The 24,713-nt window shown below is 41.4% G+C and overlaps 1 protein-coding gene across 3 annotated transcripts in view; it reads left to right on the forward strand.

The window, feature by feature from the left end:
- Positions 1–24,713, forward strand: part of TCP11L1 (t-complex 11 like 1) — a 35,502-nt gene that overhangs the window by 322 nt on the left and 10,467 nt on the right. For all 3 annotated transcript variants that reach the window (XM_082660772.1, XM_082660771.1, XM_082660773.1), the window contains exons 2-8: positions 3,089–3,272; positions 11,342–11,474; positions 12,669–12,789; positions 13,534–13,754; positions 17,355–17,491; positions 20,462–20,658; positions 24,175–24,356. In XM_082660772.1, coding sequence (XP_082516898.1) covers positions 3,113–3,272; positions 11,342–11,474; positions 12,669–12,789; positions 13,534–13,754; positions 17,355–17,491; positions 20,462–20,658; positions 24,175–24,356 — 1,151 coding nt within the window. In that variant the 5' untranslated portion in view covers positions 3,089–3,112. The remainder of the gene's footprint in view (positions 1–3,088; positions 3,273–11,341; positions 11,475–12,668; positions 12,790–13,533; positions 13,755–17,354; positions 17,492–20,461; positions 20,659–24,174; positions 24,357–24,713) is intronic.

A 24,713-nucleotide genomic window follows, 5' to 3' on the forward strand; every position in this document is an offset into this window, starting at 1 on the left:
GTCAGTTCCCGGCGATGTCGGGTGGAGGCGAGGAAGAGGCAGAGAAGGCGGGAGGGTTGAGTCTTAGCGCGGCCTTTGTCCCAGCCCTCGAGGCCGTCCTCCAGGCGCGCCCCGCTTCCTTTGCTTGCTCCCGGCCCGGCCACTCCTTCGCCGGCCCAAACAGTTGTTTACAACGGAATCCGGACGCTGGGTGTGAGTGGTGCTGAGTGCTAGGGGAGGTGATTCTCGCCGGCGCTGGACAGAGCTCTTTTGCTGAAAGACCCTTTCTCCTGGGGGAGTCTCTTGTGAGCAGCTTGGGCTCGGCTTGCGGCTCAGATAGACGGTCTTCACGGCAAGTGCGAGGGTCTTCTATCCCTCGGTTCCCTTTTTAGGCATAGCAGGAGTTGGGGCTTGTTGAGTGAATGAGCACGTTGTACGCAGTTAAATGGTTCCTCGCTGCATCCTGTAGTCCTCTAATTATAGTTGCCATTTGTGGGAAGCCTGTTGTGCACCAGCTGTCGTTATGTACGCTCTGTCGTTTACACGTCCCCCAAACCCAAGAGGCAGGTAGCTGCATTTTACAGTTGAGGAAATTGAAGTTAACACAGCTAGTAAAGAGCCAGAATTGGAACCCAGCTATGTCTGAGACCAACGCCCATGTGTCCCGTATAAACTGACATTAAAGAGATGACACAGTTATCAACAAATACTTAGTGGGTATCTGTTTGAAGGACATACTTATATGTGTGGAGCATACGTAGGGAATGTGGTTGGTCTGGCCCTTAAGAAGTTAAAAATCTAGTTGAAGAGTTTTTTAAAAAATAAGAACTTGTAATTTTACCATCTGACCCCAACCCGTCTCTCCTTCTTCATCACCTGCTGCTTGTTCGTCTACTTATTTTCTTCTGCTTTCGCATGTGCCCTTTGAGTGAAATGCTGCCCTTTGTGTGAAAGGCCCCCCTTTTCACCTCCAGATAGGTTTTTGGTTTTTTTTTTTTTTGGCCGCACAGCCTGGCTTGCCAGATATTAGTTCCCCGACCAGGGATCGAACCCGTCTCCCCTGCAGTGAAAGTGCTGAGTCCTAACCACTGGACCGCCAGGGAATTCTCTCCAGATTGTTTTTAATTGGGTGAAATCCTACTCTTTTCAAAAAGACAAGCTCAAATGGCACCTTTTCTGGTAAGGTTATCTCAACCTCCTTCCAGGCAGAATTAGTTTCTCCCTCTGCTGTATTCCCCTAGTGATGTCATAATGCCATTAACGCTTAAGTTTCACTATATTTCCTTGTAAGACTGTCTCTCTCCCTCTCTAGACCATGCCTTTTCATCGTTGTATTCCTATTTAAATCAGGATATTTTGAATTGGATTTAAGGCAGTGATGAATGCCAGATGTCTAATAGCCATCCCTACCGGAGTTCAGAGAAAGGTGCAAACATTGGTGAGGTTGGGAAGTGACCTGGGAGGAGGTAGGCATTGAGCCGAATTTTACAAGGATGGGTTAGTTTACTAAACTTAGTATTAAAGACCCGGAAATCCTGATTTTCCTCCTTATTGCACAGAATGCGTTACTTCATCCTTCTGAGCTAATTCCCAGCATATGAAAAGGATAAAATTAGAAGTGTTTTTGTTGGTCCTTTCTCATAGAATATGCTGGTAATGTTATCTTTTGGGTCTTGGAGCATTTCTAGAGCCAGACAGGATTTAGGACAGAGGAGATGGGTGTCTGGAGTGGGTTGCTGGAAGGTAAATGGGAACTACATTAAAGCAACCTTCATGTTAATAATACAGGCCTGAAAATGTCAATTCCAATAGCTTCATTCTATTTAATGGAGGTATCTGATGTTCAGATAATTATATCAAGTGATTCTTCTTTTCTAATGCACAGAAGAGAGTCTGCCAAACCTCCTGAAAATAGTCATTTCTTTTGATCCCTGGATTAACATCCAGGTATGTAATAAAGTCTGATTAGTGCTTATGAAAACGTTTTGTGACCTCCAAGTGCTGATAGTACAAATGCTAATATTTTCAGTATTATAAATGCAGAAAATGTTGTGTCTTTCTTTGCCCTTACTTAGAAACACATTAAGAATAGAGAATTCTAGGGAAAAAAAAAACTTGACAAAAACCATTTATAGTAATGCAGAGGTTACTATTCCAGACCTCTATTAACCAGGCCCAAACCAGCGTGTTAAGTGTTACTCCTCTTCTAATCAGCAACTAAGACAATTAAAATCCCTCCCAACCACATACATTATGGTTGTCTGCAACTTCCTACTTTACTCACCATCTTTTCCTGCTGACTGGCAAGGAGTTAACAAAAATAATTTACCCCACACATTTTTCCTAAATGCTCCATGAGATTCTGCCTTCTGTTTGTCATCCCCAGGTGTCTTATCCACATAAGAGGATCAGGGAACCAACTCCTCAGCCTAGTGTATGTTTACTTCGAAGCCCGATGAAAAGCATTATTTCCAGAGTTTTCCTATCACTTCTCAGGACTGAAAGTAAAGAATTTAAGAATTGAATCACTCTTTGATTAAAATAGAAGCAGGGGGCTTCCCTGGTGGCGCAGTGGCTGAGAGCCCGCCTGCCGATGCAGGGGACACGGGTTTGTGCCCCCGTCCGGGAAGATCCCACATGCCGCAGAGCGGCTGGGTCCGTGAGCCATGGCCGCTGAGCCTGCGCGTCCGGAGCCTGTGCTCCGCAACGGGAGAGGCCACAACAGTGAGAGGCCCGCATACTGCAAAAAAAAAAAAAAAAAAAAAATATATATATATATATATATATAGAAGCAGGCAGTTTATAGTGTTACCTCCCAACAGTTTAAGGTCCTGTGTTCTCATGACATGGTACTCAGATTGGGACAGAAGTATTCGAACTTGTTACTCTCTGAAGTACAGGTCCGTAAATTTGATAGTTACAAGTGTCATTTTACAGGTGGTCTGTTTAATCATTGAAGTAGAATATTATAGCTGGATAAGACTTTAGCAAGCCCATTGATTTTTACAGATGAGAAATCTGAAAGCCAAAGAGGTTAAATCATTTGCCCAGAGTCACACTGCTAGTTAGTGTCAGAGCAAGAACATTTTGGTTTTCTTTTTCCCCCTAGGAAAGTGAATGAACTTAATTGAGAATGTCTGAAAACCTTGACAAGTCCAATATAAACGAAGAAGGAAAATCAAAATCAAATGATTCTGAGCAAGGCCTTGAAGATGCTGTGGAAAGTTCTGATGAAGCTTTACAGAAAATAAAGTCGGGCTCTCCTAGCACCCAAAGAGTGCAAAGACCTCACTGTAAGCACATTTGACTTTGATTAGAAGCAATATCTTCATTGTTTTCAGATGATATTTTTATTATGCTTCCTTGTGCATGTGACCTTGAACTAGGTTCTAATAATATGATAACATTGCCGATAATTAGCATTTTAGCATTAACAACTGACAGCCTAGTCACTTTTGGGTTTTCAATTGCATGAGAAATTACAATTTTAGAATAATGTCCAGAATATTCCTGTTTTCCTCCAGCCTCAGTGACATTCCAGTTTGTCTGAAATGCTCTGAGAAATAGGAAGGTGGAGTGCAAATAGCAGCTTTAATTAAAAGAGTGTTTGAAAAGCCCAAGGCAGGTCCCAGCCAGGACTGTGCTTGTGGAGGTTGAAAAAAAAAGTTTTTGACTGTGAGTGAGTTCACCACACCCTAACTTCACTGCCTGGGGGCTTAGTTCCCACAGGGCTGAGGGGATTCACTTTGCTAACTGTGTGTGGTGAAGTCATTTCAGATCCCTGGCAGGGAGCAGGCTTCGTAGATGAAAGGGTGGCAGTTTCCGCATGCATTCCCAGCAGTTGCTCCAACTCATGTCTTTTATTAAGAACACTCGAGGTTTTTGAAGTGAGTGCAAAAATGAAAGTTTTAAGAGGGGGTGTCATAGTCTAAGAATGTTAGTGTTGATGTTATCTCTTTAAAGTATAGATGATCAGTAATCCTTCATATTTGGAAGAAGTACAAACATTTTGGGGTTTAAGGTGTGTTTCTTTTAAAATGATAAAAGCTCCTCCCAGGTAATTTATTAGTCAACAGAGTATTCTTATAGCAAACATTGGTGGACCCCATTTTATTGTGGTTTATTATCACATAGATTTTGATAAATATACTGCTAGGTCAAATTGTGTTCAGGGAAGGAAACATGCTGTTAATAACAGCCTATCATGCATGTTAGGCCTTGTCTCCAATATGTATAGTTAGAAACCATCTGTTTTCTCGTTTTTAAAATGAGGAAAATACATGTTATCTCTTAGGGTCGTTGAAAAGTTTAAATGAATTCATGTAAAGTCCTTAGAACTGTGCTTGGCACATAATAAATGCTCAGTAAACATTAGTTGTTGATACTACTGCTACTAACATGTCATCTGTTGCATTTATTTACTTATCATAAAAAAAAATTTTTTTATTTTGGCCACATCACGCAGCTTGTGGTATTTTAGTTCCCCGACCAGGGATTGAACCCACACCCTGGGCAGTGAAAGCGCAGGGTCCTAACCACTGGACCGCCAGGGAATTCCCCCATCTGTTGCATTTAAAGATACCGAGGACTGATAGCTGTAATGTGGCTGTCTATGGCCAATATGGTAGTTTTATCACTTGCAGTTTCTGGTAAAGAAGTACCTTTGGTTTAGATCTTCAGTTGTTCCTTGATTAATGTCCTTGTCTTTGGCATCCTGTCAGTTTGATGGCATGATTCCAAATTAATATCAGGCCAACACTAGACTATCTGAAATTGTATGTGGTTATGTCCTTAAGGCAACTTATCCTGGCACCCATGATCAAGAGTTGGGGAACCCAGGAACAGTCAAAAAAGTGTATCAACATGTGTGTGTATGTGCATTTTTCTAGGAGGAAGGTCATGGAAGCTTTCATTAAATTCTCATAGAGATCCATATCAAAATGAGGTTTAAAATCAATGACCTAAAATATTGTTTCTGGCTTTCTTGCTCTTTCTCCTTGTAGTAATAGGTAGGTATAGGGCTGTGGACTCCAGTGGTAAAACTAAGACCCCATAGTCTGGGCACCAGGTCAGGAGACATCACTGCCTGCATAGAGCATAAATAAGAATTTATAAAATATGAAATTAGCTGTTTGCAGACATTTCTCCCAAACTGAATTTATAAGTAACTCTAAAATCACATCTGGGATGCTACAAATTAAAAGCAAAAAGATAGCCTTTAGCCTTGCAAATTATAATACAGAATAATGTTTTAAGGGTAGAACTGCTATTGCTAACTGTGATACTGTGATTTATTATAGGAAATGTTTGGTTTTTGTCCTGTTTCTGGCACAGAGCTGCTAAACTATTGGAATTTCCTAAGTGATGAGAGCTAGAAAGATGTCTTTTGTTAGACTTGGAAAGCACCTAGGTAACCTAACCGAAGGATGGCATCTTGTTTGCCAGGGGACTCAGCCTTGTGATTAGAGGGTTGGAACTTTCAGTCCCACCCTCCCACCCCCACCTCTGGGGAGGAGGGTGGAGCTGGATGTTGTATCAGTTGCCAATGGCCAATTATTTAATCAAGTTTGCCTATGTAATGAAGCCTGCATAAAAACCCAGAAGGATGGGATTCAGGGAGCTTCTGGGTTGGTGAAGACATGGAGGTGCTGGGAGAGTGGCACACTGCTTCCCTATACCTTGCCCTATGCATCTCTTCCATCTGGCTGTTTCTGAGTTACATCCTTTTATAATAAACCAGTAATCTAGTATGTAAAATGTTTCTGTGACTTCCATGAGCTGCTCTAGTGAATTAATTGAACGCAAGGAGAGGTTGTTGGAACTTCCCATCCATAGCCAGTCTGTCAGAAGCAGAGGTGACTTGCTACTTACTAGCCATGTCATTTTGGGCAGGTTACTTAACTTCTCTATGTCTATTTCTTTATCTGAATGGGGACAGTAGTAATTCACTATTAGTTCAAAACTAGTTCATGTTACTAGGATTGTTAGAGGATTAAATGAGATACTATTTGTAAAGCATTTTAGAATGGTGCCTGGTTCATAGGAAGCAAAATAATGTGTTTGTTTAAAACAAATAGACTTATTTTGATAACATTTAACATCAGTTTGTGGTAAAAACTCTCAGCAAATAAAGAAGAGAACATCCACAAAATATAAAAGGACATTTACAGACTCTTACAGTTAACATCATACTCAATGGTGAAAGAATGAATGTTTCTCCCTGTAAGTTTGAGAACAAGACAAGGATATTTACTCTTACTACTTCTAATTAAAACTGAACTGGAGATCCCAGCCAGGAAATAAAAATAAATAAAAGGTATCCAGTTAGGGGGAAAAAAAAAAGTGACAATCTGGACTTGGGACTGTTGTCTGAAGTGGGGGGGGGGGGCGGCAGGGGGCGCAGTGTTGTAGGACTGAGACCTTAACCTGTGGAATCTGATGCTGTCTCCAGGTAGATAGTGTCAGAATTGAGTTGAATTGTACGACACATGTCTGGTGTCAGAGAATTGCTTGGTGGTGTGGGGAAAAAACCTTCACCCCACTTCCCCTGCATGTAATGGAATTTGGGTTCAGAACTTTTAGTAACTGATACAGAATGTAGAAAAAGGTCAACATCATCATTCCTCCGGTTCTGACGAGTCTGGGGTCTCAGCATGCAGTTACCATCCTCCACCTGAGTGGGGTCCTTAGTTCCTGCAGAACTCAAGGATATGTATCACATTGTTATGCATATCTTACTAAATTACTGAGATCTGTTCAAGGGCAAGCACTGTGGCCAGGCTTACATCACAGAGTGGCTTAGGTCAAAAATGGCATCTTATGTCAAGAGAGTCATGCCTGGTTCTTTTTCTCTGGAGACCACCTACCCTATCTGCTTACAATACTTTGGGACTATGCAGACATCCTGTTTCTGCTTAAACTTCAACTCACTGATTTTAGCCTTTACCAGTGATCTTGCCTGCACCAATATTACCCTTTTATTCTAATGGTGATTTTTAAAAATTGAAGTATAGTTGATTTACAATATTGTGTTAGTTTCAGGTATATAGCAAACTGATTCAGTTATGTGTATATATATATTTTTTTTTCAGATTATTTTCCTTTATATGTTATTACAAGATATTGAATATAGTTCTCTGTGCTATACGGTAAATCCTTGTTGCTTATCTATTTTATGTATAGTAGTTTATATCTGTTAATTCCATACTCCTAATTTATCCCTACCCCTCTCCCTTTCCCTTTTGGTAACCATAAGTTTGTTTTTCTGTGTCTCTGAGTCTGTTTCTGTTTTGTATACAGATTCATTTGTATCATTTTTTCTGGAGTTTTTTATACTTTTTCTAAAAAGTTAATTTATTTTTGGCTGCATTGGCTCTTTGTTGCTGTGCGTGGGCTTTCTCTAGTTGTGGCGAGTGGGGGCTACTCTTCCTTGCAGTGCGTGGACTTCTCATTATGGTGGCCTCTCTTGTTGTGGAGCACAGGATCTAGGTGCGCGGGCTTCAGTAGTTGTGACTTGCAGGCTCTAGAGAGTAGGCTTAGTAGCTGTGATGCACAGGCCCAGTTGCTCTGCAGCATGTGGGATCTTCACTGACCAGGGTTCGAACCCCTGTCCCCTGCATTGGCAGGCGATTCTTAACCACTGTGCCACCAGGGAAGTCCCCTTAATATACTTTAATTCTCTGCTCACAATGCACCTTTTGCTCTAGCATTTAATCACCTAGTTGATCAGTAAAAGTTGCCATATTCAGATGAAAAACATCAATTGTTATTCCAGTTAATATTTCCCATTTAGCATTTTAGTTTCTTAAATCAGGTCCTTATGAGATTCATTAGATAAACGGGTGACACCAAGTTCTTACCTTTCTAAAGTGCAAGACCAGACTGAATTATGGTGTCCCTATATTTAGTTAATCAATCAGTGTTGATTGAGTGCACACTGTGTAGCGGGAGTCCAGCAGTGAACCAGGCACACACGCTCTCCGTCCTCCTAGAGCTTGCAATCTAGTGAGGAAGGTACTGTAACAAACCATTTCCACACAGTGTAATATGTTCAGTGGATAAGCTTTACCCTTGCTTCACTATACTCAGTCTATAGTAGCTCTTTGGGTGACATTTGCCATCTGCCCTCAATAAATGTCCATCCACTTGTGTGACTGGAAGCATCTCTTTAGAGTGTGTAGACTTTTCTGGTCCCGGAACCCCTTAGTGAAGAAAGGTGAGAGTAAGCCATTCTGAATTAGACCTTCATTTTATTTTGGAATCTGTTTGGCAGGCTCCCAAAGGGCATGTTTAACTTAATGAGGTTTTCAGTTTCTGTAACAGAGCGTCAGTGCACAAATGCTGTAACAATTTAGCAACAGTTTTTAAAAATATTTATTTATTTATTTTTGGCTGCGTTGGGTCTTTGTTGCTGTGCACGGGCTTTCTCTAGTTGCAGCGAGTGGGGGCTGCTCTTCATTACGGTGCGTGGGCTTCTCATTGCGGTGGCTTCTCTTGTTGTGGAGCATGGGCTCTAGGCACGCAGGCTTCAGTAGTTTTGGCACGTGGGCTTCAGTAGTTGTGGTTCGCGGGCTTTAGAGCGCAGGCTCAGTAGCTGTGGTGCACGGGCTTAGTTGCTCCATGGCATGTGGGATCTTCCTGGACCAGGGCTCAAACCCGTGTCCCCTGCATTGGCAGGCGGATTCTTAACCACTGCGCCACCAGGGAAGTCCCTACTGTACAGTCTTTTGTATCTGACTTTTTCACTAGGGATAATGCTTTTAGGATTCATCCATGGTTTTGCATGTGTCAGTAGTTTGTTCCTTTTTTATTGCTGAGTACTATTACATGGTATAGTTATACTACAGTTGTTTATCCCTTCTGCTGTTACTGACATTTGGATTAGTTCCAGGTTTTGAATGTTATGAAGAAAGCTGCTATGAACATTTGAGTACAAGTCTTTACATAGCCATATGTTTTCAGTTTTCTTGGGTAAAGACCTAGGAATGGGGTTGCTGGGTCATGTGGTAAGTGTATGTATGTTTTACTTGATAAGAAACTGGGAGACTGTTTTCCAAAGTGACTGCAGCATGCGGGATCTTTTTTTTTTTTTAGTTGTGGCATGTGGACTTCTTAGTTGTGGCATACATGTGAGATCTAGTTCCCTAACCAGGGATCGAACCCAGGCCCCTGCATTGGGAACAGAGTCTTGAACCTGCTGGACCATCAGGGAAGTCCCTCATTTTCTTAATAGAGTCTTCCACAGAGCAAAAGTTTTGACTTTTGGTAAAGTTTAATTTATCAGTTTTTTCTCTTAACATTTTAAGCTTTTTGTATCCTATCTAAGAAATTTTGCCTAATCCAAGATCGCAAAGATTTTTGTCTGTGTTTTCTCTTGGAAGTCTTATAGTTTTAGCTTTTATATTTAGGTCTGCAGTTCATTTTGAGTTAGTTTTTATTTATCATGTGAGGTAAGGGTTGAGGGTCATTCTATGATTTATAGATTCCTAGTTGTTCCAGCACTATTTGGTAAAAAAACGAATCTTGCCTTACTGACAACAAATATACATACGTATGTGTGTGCATCAGTCTACTTTTGGATCCTCTGCTCTGTTCAGTTCGTCTATATGTCTGTCCTCATGCCAGACGCACACTGACTTGATTATTAGCATTATAGTAAGTCTTGAAATCACTTAGTATATAAGTCCTCCAACTTTATTCTTCTTTTTCAAAATAGTTTTGGCTTTTCTAGGTCCTGTGCATTTCCATACAAATTTTAGAATCAGTCTGGCAATTTCAACAAAAACTTTGCTGGGATTTTGATTGGGATTGCATTTTATCGGTAGATCAATTTGGTAGAAATTGACTTCTAAATAATACTGAGAATTGAAAAGATCTGTTGGGCCTTGATTTTAGATATTTATTGCATTTTACCAATATCCACAAAGCCAATATTCTTTATTATTTTTATTAATATTCCCTGGAAATGCTGAAAAAAATTTTGTGAGTTTTCTCAACTTCCCCTTATGTGAGTAAATAAAGATTTTTACCAGACAGAATATGACCAGCTCTTAGATTTGATTCCTTTTTCTGGTGAGCAAAAGAAAAAAGTAAAAGAAGAGGGAAAATAACTTTTCACTAACCTAGGAAGATCTTTATGTTTTAAACCCTGTGTAAACCAGTGGCATTTTTATCTCATTTTAAGCCCAGATCTTACCACCATTACATAAATTAATATAATCATCTTCTAGGCCAGTGCTTTTCAAAGTGTGGTTTCTGAAACCATCAGTATCAGCTGGAGTCTTATGAGAGATGCAGTTCTCCAGCCCCATCCAGACAGGCTAAATCAGAACCCTGAGAGGGGGCCCAGCAATCTGTCTTCATAAGCCTTCCCTGTGATTCTGATATAAACTAAAGACCTGCTATCATGGACTTTTTAAAAAAGCAAACAAAATAACCCAGCTTTATTGAGATATAACTGATAAACCAAAAATGCAAGTATTTAATCACAGACTTTTTAAAAGTAGGAATTACCCTTTGTTCCTTGGCTTGGAACACCTGGGGAGATTTGTGAGAACTTTTTTTATGGAAGATAAATCTCAAACTTTATCAAAAGAAAGCAAAGAACAGAGACCAGTTATGAGGCTATTGCCACAGTTGACACAGAAGTAAAATCTGCAGGACCTGGATAACAGAGCAGTGGAAAGGGAGAAGTCAGAGATGACTGTGAGGTTTTTGATTCAGTGGGCCTGCATTCTACAAATTCTTGTGTCACACACTCTAATTTGTTCATTTGTCAACTTCAGAATTCTTATATTGTCCTAGTATCCTGTACAGGGTAGTGGTTTTAGCACTGTTTAAACAGCACCTGGCTCAAGGCTATTTTAATTTGGGGAGACTGGTTCAAGGCTCAGTGTTAACGATGGAGCAAAATGTAAACTGCTGATGGGAACAAAAGAGAAGATCCTAAATCTGGTGTCTTCTTTCCATTTAGGGTAGACAGGAGGCATAGGGATTAGAAAATAAACTCTCAGCTTGCTGGGAAGGTGATAATGAGTAACTTTAAAAAGTGATAATCAGTAACTTTAAAAAGTTTTTCTAAGTCTTAGTTTACTGTAATCATTTTCCATTGACCAGTTCTGGCAAAAAAAAAAAAAAAAAGATGTTTTGAGTATTGTAAATGATCTGTGCTTTTAGGATTCTAGGTTAAAAGAAAAAAAAGAATATGAAATAGGTAAAATTCTATTTGAAATTGCCAGAATATTTTCATAAGTAAAGGGATAACTGAAATTATTAGCTGGTACCAGAACCACTACCTTCTCCTTAATTTAATAGAAATCCTAATCTAGAGGAACAGACCTCTTACACTGGATTTTTGTTATAGCTAGTCCTCCTCGATTCGTGACAGTAGAAGAACTTCTAGAGACGGCAAAAGGAGTAACTAACATGACCATAGCCCATGAAATTGTCATAAATGGAGACTTTCGGATTAAACCAGTTGAATTACCAGAAGACAGGTAAGGTGGTTACTGAGTTATCTTGTTTGGTAGAACAAAGCCATTTCCCAGTTCTGGAAATGTTTTCTTCACTTGATGTCAATATATTCTAATATACTTTTCCTTTTGTATGTTGCGAAAATATATTCCTTATCCTGGGAATTACTAGAGTTCGATAGTAGATCTCAGGACCACTGATCCTCGACAATGTAGTAAAAGGTCTGGAAACCTCCTGTGGAAGTCTTGCGTGTCAGCTTCTTCCCACTCCATAGGATTTAGCTGCCTCCTCTTGTGTGTTCATTGCACTGTCTCCTTCATTTCTTCTTTGTAACTATCACATTTTACTGTAGTTGTTGGTTTACTTGCATTCTTCACCAGATTGTAAACTCCTTAGAGACGAGGACTATGCTTTATTCTCTATCCCTACCTAGTACCTGGCACATATCATATTGAATCTAAAATTCTGTTGATTGTAAGGTGCACCTTTTAAAGATGGATTGTCACAAGAAGGAAAAAACATTGCCCATTATAATTGTGAAAGCACCATGAAAAAAATCGGGATTCTGTTGACAAAGGAGGAGCAATGGCTGCTGGGTCAGCAAGCTATAGTGTCTCCCGCATGAGGCTTCTGGATATGACTTTACAAACATTTCTTATATGTTCTTCAAGGATAGTACTTTTTCACATTAATCATGAAGAATTAATTACTTGTTTTGCTCTCATGACATAAAGATTGGTTTTCCTGAAATGCTATATATAAGTTGTTATATTAGTAGTTTGGTACCTAATTAAACAGTTGTCCAGTATGTCACATGGGAATAGGATAATTTTAGGAAACAAACTTAAAGTTTAAAGTCTTAAACTACTTAATCATAAATACCTTAGGGAACTTGCTGGTATCGGGGAACTTAAATTAACAGATCTGAACTTTCCAGTATTCTTTTTATCATATGGCACTGTTATGGGCTGTTATTTGGACTAATGTCACCTGTCAAATTAGTTGAAAGTTATTTTTTCCAATGAGGTACTTATTGAAATAAATCACTAACTAAAAATAAGTATGTGATTGGTTTAGGTATATCTGGGAAATCTTTCCTTCATCCAAATAATTTAAAAAAATTTTCTTACCCTAAACCTGTAGAATTTGTGCTTTTGAAAGTAATTTGAGGCAATAATATTTTATTTGCTTTTGCCTTTTTTTCCATTTGCCTCCAGCTTGGAGAAGAAAGTAAAGGATATTGTACATAAAGCTTTTTGGGATTGCTTGAGTGTCCAGTTATGTGAGGACCCCCCAACTTATGACCGGGCCATCAAGCTTGTTGGTGAGATCAAAGAGGTGAGGCGAAGAGCAAGTCGTGGTGCTTTCCTCGTATGTTAGGAGTACTTACTCATCCTGTGTTACTGTGCCAGAAGGCGTTAAAGAAATTGAAGCATCAGGATTCTAAATTGCTTGCCGAAATGTGGATTTAGGGTATTTTTGGCTTACTGGTCTTTAAAAATTTTCAAAGAAGCTGTGATAACCTGAGGGCATTACTCTTCTAAATGAAAAGAAGGTTCATATTTTTGAAAACAGAATTATTTAAAGAAAACAAGTTATTTTATAAAATACAGATAATTTATAAAAATTTTAATAGATATGAACACCTTCAATAAATAATGACCATAAAAGCGATTCAGTCTTTGGGACAGAGAAGGTATTAAGTGAAAGGTAGAACTGTTTTTGCAATACCTTTAGCAACAGTTTTCCAAAGAAGTAAGGTGTCTGTGGAAATTGCCATCTGTTGTTAGCTCACAGGCACACACTAATTAATGTGGGTTTTTTTTTTCACTTCTAACAGTTTTTTCTTCCTGCATCCAGTTGATTGCTACCTAGAGCTTAAATGGAAGCTTAAATAGCTAGTCTAAATGATTTGTAAACATGTTTTTCTGTCGATTTGTTGAATAAGAGGTTAAAATGTGTGCACCATTACAATAGCAGTTGGTAAGCCCTTATTGGAATAATTGTAAATTCCTTTACATATAATCAAAAATGGCTTCTGACTAGGAAGCTTTGATTAAACTTGGCTGTGCTCTCTTGTAGACGCTCTTATCTTTCTTGCTGCCTGGTCACACTAGACTGAGAAACCAGATAACAGAAGTCTTGGATCTGGATCTGATAAAGCAGGAGGCAGAGAATGGGGCCTTGGACATTTCCAAGCTGGCAGAATTCATTATTGGCATGATGGGGACACTGTGCGCACCTGTTCGAGATGAGGAAGTGAAGAAACTAAAGGACATTAAGGAAATAGTGCCCCTTTTCAGGTATGGGCACTGTGTTAATCACCTTCAGGGCACCTAAAATACAGAGCCTGTTTTCAGAGTTAGACTTCCTCAAGTGTAGGTATTCATGCATTTAAAAAAAAAAAATTAAAAAGCAAATATTTTGCTGTGCTCACTTCGGCAGCACATACACTAAAATTGTAACCGTGCAGAGATTAGCGTGGCCCCTGTGCAAGGATGACTCGCAAGTTCGTGAAACGTTCTGTATTTTTTAAAAATAGTGATTATAATAAGAAAAGGAGGGAGGGATGGAATGAAGGGAGGGAAGAGAAAGGGAAGGCTGAAAGGAAGGAAGGAAGGGGAAAAAGACAGTGAACTTGAGACTCTGGGTGAGGTTATAGTCTGTATATTCTTTAACTGGTTGAAGGCAGGTCAAGGTAAAGACTGATAATTAGCATATGTTTTAAAAATGTTAAAATTCAAATCTGTTTTTTACTAAAATCAATATAAATCCAATGAAACAAAAAGGCATGAGATATTTTTTAAAAAGCAAACATTTTATAAACTATAGAAAAGGAGAAAGAAGGAAAAATTTCACCCGTAATTTTACCACACAAAGGCACAATCACTACTGTCATATTGATATATAAATTTTTTTGTTTTTTTTTGCCTCAGCATTTTATTTTGAAAAATTACAAACCTACAGAAAAGTTGCAAAAACAATACAATCAACACTCATATAACCCTTACACAGATCCACCAGTTTTTAACATTTAGTTAGTTTGCTTTATCTTTTTATATATACACTGAGTATGTGCACATTGAGTATGTACGTATGTATGTATATTTTTTCCCCTGAACCTTCTGATGGTTAATGTCAGATATTATGACATTTCACCCTTAACTATTTCAGCAACTACTTCCTAAGAATGTGGATATTCTCCCACATAATCAAAATACAACCAGGACATTCAAGAAATTTAACATTAATATAATCCTATTAACTAACGTTTAGTCCATGTTAACTTCCTTTAGTCTTTTGAATGTTTATTTTTAAATGTATACAGTTGTGATCAAATTTATATAATTTATATGCTAATATGGGCAAAGGATTGACATGATGCTGCCTGAGAATTTGACTTTTGGTTAACTGCTTTACTGTTTTCCTGTAAACAGATGAAGGTGTTATGTATCAAAATACTACTAGGTAACATTACTTATGGGGAAAATGACCTCTAACTGGTAAATTGCATCTAGACAGAAAGAAATGATAATGAACTATAAATACTCGATGGCACATCATACTTGATACTTCCTCGAGTGGGGAAACTTTTATAACTGGGCATGCCCCCCATAGAGACCCTAGAAGTCATGCCGTGGAGTTATTACGAGCTTTTAAGTCAGGGTGCTCCCACATCTCTGAGCTGTCTGTTCATGACTGATATTGTAACTCTTCTTGAAGAGGAGTGCTTGGTGCCACCCTGTTGGCAAGCTGTGTGAATAGATGGTGCCAAATCTGTGGCTTATTGTCCTGTGAGTCTGACTGTTCAGCTGAACCAAAGAAGACCTCCCGGTGGGCACTGCAAGCCTGACTTTTTGTTAACATTACACCCTAATTATTTCACTTATTTTTTCATTGAAAGTATCATTGAGATAATTATATATTCACATGGAGTTGTAAGAAATAATACAGTACACTTTATCCAGCTTCTCCCAGTGGTGACATCGCAAAACTTTCAGAACCAGGGTGTTGACACTGATACAGTCCACTGATCTCATTTAGATTTCCTGTATACACATGTATATGTTTATTTATAGTAACTTTTATACAATTTTATCACCTAAGTTGGAATATCCACCACCACACTCAAGATACTGAACAGTCCCAACACCACAAGGATCTCTTGCATTGCCCTTTTATAACCAACTTACATTACGTTACTTTTTTAAACTCTCCATAAGCTTTTTCAGTGGCTGCAATATATTCATTCACATAGATATGATTAACTGTTTCTCTGTTAAGATGGACAATTAGATTATGTATAGTTATTTAGTATTTAACCCTGCAGTGAACATCTCTGCACAAAATTTTTTCTTTATTTTAGGTTATTTCCTAAAGATACGTTCTTAAAATGGGATTACTGTGTCAGAGGATGTGAACAGTTTTAAGATTCATTGCATGGTACCAAGTTGCTTTCCAAAAGTTTTATAAGTAAAAAAAGTTTAATCTCTAGCCTTCTTGATATCATTATGCTGTCAATATTCATTACATAGAAAAATGCCCTTCACTGTCAGGTTCCCTCTCTCCTATTAACTAACGTTTAATAGGAGAGAGCATGTTGAAAAGACTGCCTAAATATAGTTATTGATTTGTTCATTCATTCAACAAGCTCTTACTGAGCACCTCTTATGTGCTAGGCACGGTGCTAGACATTAGAAATAATATAGTCGGTAAGAGCTCAAAATCAGCTAAGTTAAATGAGGAATTCCTTGGAAGAGAGTCTTCTGGGGAAATAGCTGGTAGCAAACTCAACCTAACTCAGATTCCTACTGGAAAGAGAAGGGACTGGGGAAACTGGTAACCTGGGAGTATACACCCTATCTGAAGGAGGCCACGGTGGCCGCTTAGTGCCAGCCGATTGTAGTTGTGATGGAGTTTGGGCCCGGGTTGCCAGATCTTTTGATTTTTCAAGAGAAGCTAGAAATCCTGGCTTTTAAAAACACTGTGAGCATAAAACATGACTGTGGGTTACTTCCAGTCAGTGGTCTGCCACTTGGCAGTCTCCAGTAGTCTCTGGTTTCCTGTAGGTGGATTTAGGGGACTGTTGGGAGTGCTCAAAGGAGAGGCAGAACACCCTCCAGAAAGTGGGCTGCCCGACGCATTTGGGAGAGGGACAGAGTGGCAGGGTGAGGGGCCCTGAGTTGTTCCTCAGACTGTGTATCCTTTCCCATACATAAACTCACATAAAAGGTGAGTTTATTCTGTCATATGATGTTCAGTCAGTCCCAAAGGGCATCAGGGGACTGGGAGGACATTTGATCCTGTTCTTAACCTGTGTAGGACCTAAACCTAAACCTGCACCTTGGGTTCTTATCCACCTTCTGCAAGTAGGTCACTTAGCAGCTCCTGACCTCTGGTAAGAGTGCTGCTGGTATGTGACAGGCGTGGTATGGAAGGCATCCTTGGCATTGCATCAGATCTGCCCATGGGTTACATTCAGAGTGTGAGCTAGCAGTTATGCCATGAGAGCTAGAGCATAAAACCTGCCGTGAACATATTAACCTGTGTGAGCATGGAGACCAGGTGGTGAACTCTCTGCTCTTAACCTCAGGTCTGGGGCCGTCCTTCCTCTGCAGCCAAGAGGGCTGACCCAGAGCCAAAGAAAGAGCTCTGGGCCTGACAGGCAGTGGGGGAAGTGACGTTTGCCTAGGGGCAAGGGTGGGGACAGAGAGCAACTTAAAAATTTGCAGTCCTTTCTTCTAAATTTGTTTTTTTAAATCTGCGTTCTCATGGCTTCTCCAAATTTTCTTGCCACTCTTTCTGAGATGAAAAAACTGTCTCAAATCAGCTCACTTCATTTTTTTTTTACAGCAGTGTTTACTTTACAAGCGCCCAGTGATAAATCCTTTTATCTCTTTCAGGGCAATTTTTTCCGTGTTGGACCTAATGAAAGTGGATATGGCAAACTTTGCTGTCAGTAGCATTAGGCCACATCTCATGCAGCAGTCAGTTGAATATGAAAGGAAGCAGTTTCAAGAGTTTTTGGAGAAGCATCCAAGTATGTTTAATGTTTTGTGGTGCCTGTTCGTTGTCTGTGCTTTTTCATTTTAGTGGCTGTAGCTTGCCGCATAATATTTTCAAAACAACATGAGAATTTAGTATGAGAATGAAACTGTGCACCTCAGATTGGGGCTTGAACCCACGTGCTGGGACTCAAACCCAGCCAAAACCCACGGTCTTCCAACTGAGATCACACACTTGGTTTCAGGACTTAATGAAGCTCAGGTTCGTGATATCTCATCGAAGAAAGAATTCAGTGAGAGACAAAGTGATGGGTAAGAAGTGGATTTATTTAGAGAGAAACACACTCCACAGACAGAGTGTGGGCCGTCTCAGAAGGTGAGAAAGGCACCAGGCTATGGGGTTGTCAGTTTTTATAGAGGTGGATAATTTATAGGCTAATGAGTGGGAGGAGTATTCCTGCTATTTCAGGAAGGGGCGGTGATTTCCAGGAATTGGGCCACCGCCCACTTTTTGATCCTTATGGTGGGCCTGGGAACTGTCATGGCGCCTGTGGGTGTATCATTTCGCTTGCTGATGTGTTACAGTGAGCCTATACTGAGGCTCCAGGTCTAGTGGAAGTTGACTTGTCCGCCATCTTGGACCCATTTGGTTCTAATCAGTTTATGTCATGCCCTTGGGCTATATCATTCTTTCAAAGGTTGTGCCCTGCCCCCTTCCCTCCCGTTTCAGGAGTAGTCTAATTTGAAGACCGAAAAGGACAAGATGTTAGGCCCTGAAAACTTAGTTGACAAGCAAGAAAACTGTAAGTAGGAGAGGAGAACAGAAATTTAAAAAAACAAAGAAGCCCTAAATTAAATGGGTTTTTATGAAAACACCAGTTTGAGGTGAATTGTATACTTGGCCTTGGTTTTAAGAACATGACGAACTTCTTAGGACTATTTAGCTCACTTTTCTACTCTCTATGAGGTACGTCAAGAAATTTCACTTTGCTTCTCTTCCATATGCATAAATCTCTCTATGAGGTACGTCAAAAAATTTCACTTTGCTTCTCTTCCATATGCATAAATCTCTCTATGAGGTACGTCAAGAAATTTCACTTTGCTTCTCTTCCATATGCATAAATCTCTCTATGAGGTACGTCAAGAAATTTCACTTTGCTTCTCTTCCATATGCATAAATCTCTCTATGAGGTACGTCAAGAAATTTCACTTTGCTTCTCTTCTATATGCATAAATCTGGTTTTGTACCCAGAAAAAGTCTCATTTTTATGAACCACTCAGATGACTGCAGGAAACAGATGAATTAAAATCCAAACTACGTTTCATTTCTAGGGCGCTGTTTCGGTCTCTGCACTGGCAGCTGATGCTCTAAGTGAACTGCAGTCTTCAGTTCCAATTTATTACGAGTTCCATTTAGCCTCTAAGTTTGCGGGTCACAAGATGAAAATGGCAGTCTCTGGATAGATTGTGTTGCCTGACCAGGATCAGGTCAACAGTTGCTCATCCAGCTCCAGGCAGAGAAGTTGGAACTGGTCCTGAGGGCCAGGAGGAGTCAAGAAAGGGCAGAGTTGAAGGAGCAGTCCTAGAAGATTGGTTAGTGTTTACTGTGTACTAGGCTTGTGCCAAGGGTGTACGTGTGTTGCCATAGGTGACCTCACAGTAAGCCTACGAGGTTGGCAGTATTTTTTAAACCAATTTTACAGATGTGGTAATAGATTTTGAGAGGTTTTTTTTAAAATTTTGGCTGTGCCAGGCAGCATGCGGGATCTTAGTTCCCTGACCAGGGATCGAACCTGTGCCCCCTGCATTGGGAGCTCAGAGTCTTAACCACTGGACTGCCAGGGAAGTCCCCAGATTTTGAGAGCTTTTTGATCAGAATTGATGACCACACAGCTCCCTTTCTCAACCGGTATTTTACTGCCCCTCAGGAGAAACCAGGGTTGCAGTTTACAGGCTGCAGAGCCTTTGTATGAGGGCCGGGTGCGGACAGCCGGGGCCCAGGCGCTGAGCCGGTCCAAGTCTAGTGCTTATCACTCACAGCATGAAAGCCGAGGTTTTCCAGAGCTGGTTGCCTACAGAATGCTGTCTGCAGAGGCGAAAGGGAGAGCGAAGCTCGGAACCAAGAGCTCGGTGTGATCAGCATGTGGGCAGAACCAGAGGAGTGTCCTGCTGCAGCAGTGAAGAGTGGACGCCACCCATGCCCTCGGCTGCCCATTTTGTTTTAAGGTGGCCTCCACTGACCGGGCTGCAACCTGTTCCAGGTCCTGTCAGAGGGGTGTTTGCTCATACAATGTGGACAAAAACCTCATCTTCTCTCTTCTGTCCCTCAGAGTCCCTGGTGCATTATTCAGCTTAGAAAAGTAGGGGAAACATGCTGGCGGATGAAAAACAACTGAGATTCCCCCGACCCCCCCCCCCCCGGCAGTGCTCCAAACACTGCACAGTGTGTGTCAAATACGTGACAGAACTTACCCCCCACCGCTACCCCAGCAAGGCTGAAAGTAAACCAGATTGATACAAGACTAAGATCTAGACAAGGACAAGCCTCATCTTCAGTGTGGAGGATACTTTACACTGGGAAACTCTAGTCAGTGTCTCGTCCCATCTGTCTCTGGGCAAGAATTTTTGCATCTCACTGAGCTGGAGCTATCAGAGCTTCCAGCCACGTATCATGCAGGAGTGGCCAGGGTGGGAGAGAAGAGAGTGGAGGTCTTTTGAACATCCAAGGTGGCATTTATATCCACTGTCGTGCTTAGTCCTCACAGCAGCCTGTGGGGTGGTGGTGGACATTTCTTTGTATTAAGAATCTTGATAGTCAGACAATGACGTATCTAAGAACACTCAGCTGGTAACTGGCAATCTTGTGATGTGAACTGAGTTCTATTTGATTCCAAAGTCCGTACTTTATACTTTTACCACAATTCCAGGATGATCTTCCCTAAAGCAATTCTGGGACGCATCCGTCCAGAGCGTTCCAGTAATGTTCGAAGCCTTGCTTTTCACAGATTCCCTGGACTTTGTCACCCAGTGGCTGGAAGAAGCCGCAGATGACCTTATGAATCAGAAGTATAGAAATGCCCTGCCGGCTGTGGGAGAGGCCGCTGGCTCTGGGGACAGTCCCGGGCCAGATCCTGTTGCTGTCCAGAACTATGCGTACCTGAAGCTTCTGAAGTGGGACCACCTCCACAGACCTTTCCCTGAAGTAGGTGCTGACTGCTCAGTTCTTTTTCGTGCTGCTGAACTTTAAAAAAAATAATGGTTACAATTCACATACCAGAAAAATCTCCCTTATAAGTTGTATAATTCACTGGTTTTTAGTACATTCACAGAGTTACACTTCCATTACCACTGTTTAATTTCAGAACATTTCCGTCACCCAGAAAGAAGCCCTGTACCCGTTAGCAGTCACAACCCTCCCCCCACCCCCTGGCAACCATTAATCTTCTTTAGGTCTCTATGGATCTGGCCTATTCTGGACTTTTCGTTTAAACGGAATCAGGCAATGTTGGCCATTTGTGTCTGGCTTCTTAGCATAAAGTCCATCCGTGTTGTAGCATAAATCAGTACTTCATTCTTTTAAGTTTTTTTTATTGTGTTAAAATATACACAACATAAAGTGTATCATTTTTAAGTGTACAGTTTAGTGGCACTAAGTACGTTCACATGACTTTGCAGCCATCACAGCCACCCATTCATGGAACACATTGGAACCCAGAACCCTTTAAACACTAACTCCTCACTCCTCCCTCCCCCGGTTCCTCTGTGTTCTTGAATCTGACTACTTTAGCTACCTCATATGAGTGAAATCACACAGTATTTGTCTTTTTGTGACTTGCTTATTTCACTTAGTATAATATCTTCGAGGTTCATCCACGATGTTGTTTGTGGCAGCATTTCTTTTCAAGGCTGAAAAATATTCCATTGTATGGCTATACCCCATTTTGCTTTATTCATTTATCAGTTGATGGACAACTGATGGGCAACTTTTGGGCTATTGTGAATTGTGCTGCTCTGAATATTTGTGTACAAGTTTTTGTGTGGCCATGTGTTCTCAGTTCTCTTGAGTATGTACCTAGGATTAGAATTGCTGGGTCACGTGGTGACTCTTAAGTTTAACATTCTGAGGAACTGCCAGACTATTTTCCAAAGCGCCTGCCTCATTTTACAGTCCCACAAGCAGTGTATGGGGCTTCTAATTTGTGCTGCTGAGCTTCTGTCCTGTTTTTACTCATCTTGATGAAAACCCTAACAGTGACGGTGCTTTTCAGTTTTATCTAAAGAAACTTCTTCCCCTTCCATGCAGAGCAATATATATTTTTTAAAATTTATTTATTTATTTTTGGCTGCATTGTGTCTTTGTTGCTGTGCACGGGCTTTCTCTAGCTGTGGCTTGTGGGCTGTAGGCACGCGGGCTTCAGTAGTTGTGGTGCACAGGCTTCGTTGCTCCGCAGCATGTGGGATCTTCCCGGACCAGAGCTTGAACCCGTGTCCCCTGCATTGGCAGGCGGATTCCTATCCACTGCGCCACCAGGGAAGCCTAGAGCAATATTTTTTTTCTTTGTATGTTTTTCACAGTAAGTGCTTCTAACTGCAGGAGTCCTTTAAAGACATGACTAACAGGGGATTCCCCCAGCAAATAGCTGGTTTGGCGTCTAGACTCCCCCTCTTTTTTGAGGGCACTCACGCTTCTTATCTCTAGTCTCATATCCTGCTACTTCTCGAAGTTTCTTTCTCGGTTCCTTATTTTTCTTTTTAAGATGTTGTGAGCCTAAGGTTTCACCTCTTGCCTCTGAGTTCCCTGTTTTGTGCCAGAGCAGCCTCTCAAGGGGATATTGAAGTGGGGGTGGGGAGCTTCCTTCCTGCAGAGTGCCATGCTCTCTGCTCTCTCCTGCAGACATTTCTCTGCAAAGATAGCCGTGGGGAAAATGGTGTTTTCACTGGGGACAGATGTCTACTCTCAGAATTGATCCTTGGAAATCCTTTGCATCCTAAACCCAAGTACGGCATACTGCTAGGAGGCTGCAAAGCAAGGGTGCTGCCCTGTAACAAAGTGAAGTCAAAAAAGAGACTGGTGAAGCCTCTCTGTTTAACCATAGAGGAGTCTCAGCCTTCAAAGGTGGTTTTTACTTCTTAGGGAGAATTCTGGGCTAAGACTCCACGTCGTTAATGTCTCGATTTGGTGTGTCAGTTTCTTATAGCAAGACTGGGCCTTAATATTTGATTCATCTGTAAAAACTCAGATCAGAAGCCATATCTCCTCAGCCTTTCCACTTCCCTTTACCTCACCTCACACAGAAGACTTTGGCCTGGCAGCGCCCAGGCCTGTCAATAACACGGGGACGCCGTCATGGAAATTCACTCACTGACTACTTTCCAGGTATTATCTGTCATTCCTACTTTTTCTACTTATCGTTCATTTTTCTCTTTCTTTATTCACTTCCCAGTTCTTGAGAGCCTCCTTTGTGCTGGATACTGAGGGGGATACTGAGGTGAATAAGTGTATTTCTCCCCTCCTTCCCTCCTGTGCCCTGGATAGGGTGGTTGGTTGTCTGGTTTACCCAGGACTGGGAATGGGTGTGGGGAGGGGAAGTGTTCACAGGACCTGGGAGTTTCAGTTTTAAACCAGGCCACTCCTGGAAAAACTGGGATGAGTTGGCCCCCTGTGTACCTCATTACTCTTTCCCATCTAATGATGTAATTCCTATTTATTGAGTGCTGGCTGTGCCAGCCACTTTATTATTATCTTTCTTTTTTTAATACATTTATTTATTTATTTTTGGCTGTGTTGGGTCTTCACTGCTGTGCGTGCGCTTTCTCTAGTTGCGGCGAGCAGGGGCTACTCTTCATTGTGGTGCACGGGCTTCTCACTGCGGTGGCTTCTCTTGTTGCGGAGCACGGGCTCTAGGCACGCGGGCTTCGGTAGATGCCACACGTGGGCTCAGTAGTTGTGGCTTGTGGGCTCTAGAGCACAGGCTCAGTAGTTGTGGCTCATGGGCTTAGTTGCTCCGCGGCCTGTGGGATCTTCCTGGACCAGGGATCGGACCCGTGTCTCCAGCATTGGCAGGCAGATCCTCAACCACTGCGCCACCAGGGAAGTCCCAGCCACTTTATATACATGGTCTTTTTTCATCTTTCTTTCTTTCTTTTTAATTTTTATTGGAATATAATTGATTTGCAGTGTTGTGTTACTTTCTGCTGTACAGCAAAGTGAATCAGTTATACATATACATATATCCACTCTTTTTTAGATTCTTTTCCCATCTAGGTCATTACAGAGTATTGAGTAGCATTCCTTGTGCTATACAGTAGGTCCTTAATAGTTATCTATTTTATATATAGTAGAGTGTATGTTGTCAATCCCAGTCTCCCATTTTATCCCTCTCCCCTTTTTTCGTCTTTAAAACAGCACTGTGAAGGAGGAATCCCCATTTTGCCTAGGGCTCAGAGTTGAAGAAACCTGCATGAGGTTGTGCTGCTATTAAATGATGAAGTCTGGATTTACACCCAGTCTGGCTTATGTTGTACTGCAGCCTTCCTAAGGGAGAGGGGCGCTGCGGTGGAAGAATTCACACCTGCCTCCCTTATGGCCGGCTCTGGAAGGACTAGAAAATCCTCAGGGGAACTTCAGAGGCCTCTGTATGGGCTGCGGCCCCACTGCCCTCTGCCGGTGACAGCCCAGACCTGCAGCTCAGGATGATTTCTGTTTTATTCATTGCAGACAGTTTTGATGGACCATTCTCGCTTCCAAGAGTTCCAGCTCCAGCTGGAGCAGTTGACCGTCCTGGGGGCCGTGTTGCTGGTCACGTTCAGCATGGCAGCCCCAGGAATTTCCAGCCGGGCCGACTTTGCTGAGAAACTCAAGATGATTGTGAAGATTCTGCTCACAGATATGCATCTGCCGTAAGTGACGGAGAGCTCTGGCGACCAGGGCCTTCAACAGATGGTGGGAGGCAGCGGGTGGCGGGGAGCAGACTGGAGCGGGGGTCTGCAGTGTAAGGCAGAATTGGGGCCACTCGCCAGAGACTGAGGAAACCTGGCACTCCAGCGTTCTTCACCCCGCAGGATTTACTCAGGGTCACACGGTCAAAGTTAGAGTCCACTCCAGGGCTGATTAGCAAGGCTCTAGGACAGTGGCTTTCAAATGTTTGTGACCAGGACGCATAGTAAGAAATTCATCTTCCGTGGTGACAGTGCATACTTGGACACACATGTAACTGCAATAAAAACTTCACAAAGTGAAACTTACCCAACTGTGCT

This window comes from Grampus griseus, assembly GCF_964374135.1.
Source record: "Grampus griseus genome assembly, chromosome: 8".
NCBI lineage: Eukaryota > Metazoa > Chordata > Mammalia > Artiodactyla > Delphinidae > Grampus > Grampus griseus.